This window comes from Myotis brandtii, unplaced genomic scaffold, assembly GCF_000412655.1.
Source record: "Myotis brandtii unplaced genomic scaffold, ASM41265v1 scaffold114, whole genome shotgun sequence".
Classification (NCBI taxonomy): domain Eukaryota; kingdom Metazoa; phylum Chordata; class Mammalia; order Chiroptera; family Vespertilionidae; genus Myotis; species Myotis brandtii.
In genome coordinates this window covers 963089-965115 of record NW_005353927.1, presented here as the reverse complement: position 1 = coordinate 965115, position 2027 = coordinate 963089, and the positions used below count along the sequence as shown (strand labels likewise).

Sequence of the window (2027 nt, the reverse complement as noted above, 5' to 3'; positions counted from 1 at the left end):
TTCAGGCCTTCCTCTCTGTTTCTTGGTCTCTCTAGACCAGCGGTTCTCAACCTGTGGGTCGCAACCCCTTTGGCGGCCGAACGACCCTTTCACAGGCGTCGCCTAAGACCATCCTGCATATCAGATATTTACATGAGGATTCATAACAGTAGCAACATGACAGTGATGAAGTAGGAACGGAAATAATTTTATGGTTGGGTCACAACATGAGAAGCTGTATTTAAAGGGCCAGAAGGTTGAGAACCACTGCACTAGACTGTTTCTCTCTCCCTCTGGCTGTATCTCACTCTGGTTCTCTCTCTCTAACCCCTCCCTCTGGGTCTCCCCTCTCCTCCCGGTTGCTCAGAGTTTCAAAGACCCCGGCCCTCCCCTCATGAGATGTCTCCTCTCCTGCTCCCTCCAGACACCCGCTCTTCCCGCTGCTGGCCCTGGTCTTTGAGAAATGTGAATTGGCCACCTGCTCACCCCGTGATGGGGCCGGGGCCGGGCTGGGCGCACCCCTGGGCGGTGACGTCTGCTCCTCCGATTCCTTCAATGAGGACATCGCAGCCTTTGCCAAGCAGGTGGGCACCCGCCTGCGTGCAGCCAGGCCCCGGACAGCAGGGAGGGCAGGCGGGAGACAGGTGTGCCCGCCCTGGCCTCTCTCTTCCCCCCCAGGTCCGCTCCGAGAGGCCCCTCTTCTCCTCCAACCCGGAGCTGGACAATCTGGTGAGGCCCGGGCCCCCCCCCACAATGCCCGCTCCTGCACGGGGGTCTCCTGTCCCGCCCTCCATAGCCTTGGGGTTGGTTGGGGGGCCCACATTTTCACACAGTGAAGACTGTTGCCCCTTTGCAATGCGGTATGGCCTAGACTTGAGAACGCAGGCCAGTGGCTCGAGTTCGAAGCCAAGTTCTGCCACAGCCTAGCTCTGTGAGCCAGGACAAGTACAGTGGGACCTTGACTTACGAGTGTCCCGACTAACGAGTTTTTTGAGATACCAGCTGTCTCTCGGCCGATTTTTTGCATTGAGTTGACAGAGTAATTTGAGTTAACGAGCTCCTTAACGAGCTCGGTCTTGGAACAAATTAAACTCGTAAGTCAAGGCCCCACTGTAGTTCCGTCTCCCTGCGCCTCCGTTTCCTCATCTGTAAAGTGCATCTAGTAGTCATTGCTACCTCGAAGGGCTCTGGTGAGGATTTAATGAGTTAACGAGAGTCAAGAGCCTAGAACAGTGCCTGGTGCAGACTCGGTGCGCTGTTCTGCGGGAGAACAGAGCCCACCCCCCAAAATGAATGTGGGGACTGAGCTGCAAAGGAGAGAGGAGAAAGAGCCTAGAACAGTGCCTGGTGCAGACTCGGTGCGCAGGAGCTGTTCTGCGGGAGAACAGAGCCCACCCCCCAAATGAGTGCGGGGACTGAGCTGCAAAGGAGAGAGGAGGGGGAGAGAGCCAAGAAAGAGAAGAGAGGAAAGGGAGGGAGAGGGAGGAATGCCCTGGCTTCTTTCAGGTCCCAGCTCCCGCCGCGCTTCCTATTGGCGGAGCCCTTTGGCAAAGGACTCTGGGAAATGTAGTTCGCAGGTGCCGGGTGGGCCCCAGAGCAGAGGGCAAGCCCGCCAAGGAGAGGGCGTTGTTATTGCAGCTTCCCTGTGTTCGCGCCTCTTGTGATGGATCCTTTCCTGTCTCTTGCACCGCGCGCTTCTCTTTGTCTCTGACACAATCCGACGCCGTTCCCGGAATTCGGGGCCTCCATCTCCGATCTCTAATTCTCTCTGCGCCTGTCTCTTTGTCTTGGTGTCTCTCTTTGCTCCGTCTCTCTGTCCTTGTCATTCTATCTCCCTCTTTCTCTCCCTCCGTCTCTTCTCTTCCCTCTTTCGCCCCCTCCTCCTCCTCCTCCTCCTCTCCCTTCTTCTCTTTTGCTCCGTCTCCCTCCCGCCGCCCCTCTGCCCGCTCGCTGTCTCTGTTTTCAGATGATACAGGCCATCCAGGTGCTCCGGTTCCACCTGCTGGAGCTGGAGAAGGTGAGTGCTTCTCACTCCCACTCCCGCCCCC

General features: G+C 57.5%; 1 protein-coding gene across 1 annotated transcript in view; it reads left to right on the top strand.

Moving 5' to 3' along the window:
* Positions 1 to 2027, top strand: part of MEIS3 (Meis homeobox 3) — a 22362-nt gene that overhangs the window by 12651 nt on the left and 7684 nt on the right. Inside the window, exons 4-6 of the mRNA XM_014548197.1 lie at positions 379 to 563; positions 658 to 708; positions 1946 to 1996. Of these exons, the coding sequence (XP_014403683.1) occupies positions 379 to 563; positions 658 to 708; positions 1946 to 1996 (287 nt within the window). The remainder of the gene's footprint in view (positions 1 to 378; positions 564 to 657; positions 709 to 1945; positions 1997 to 2027) is intronic.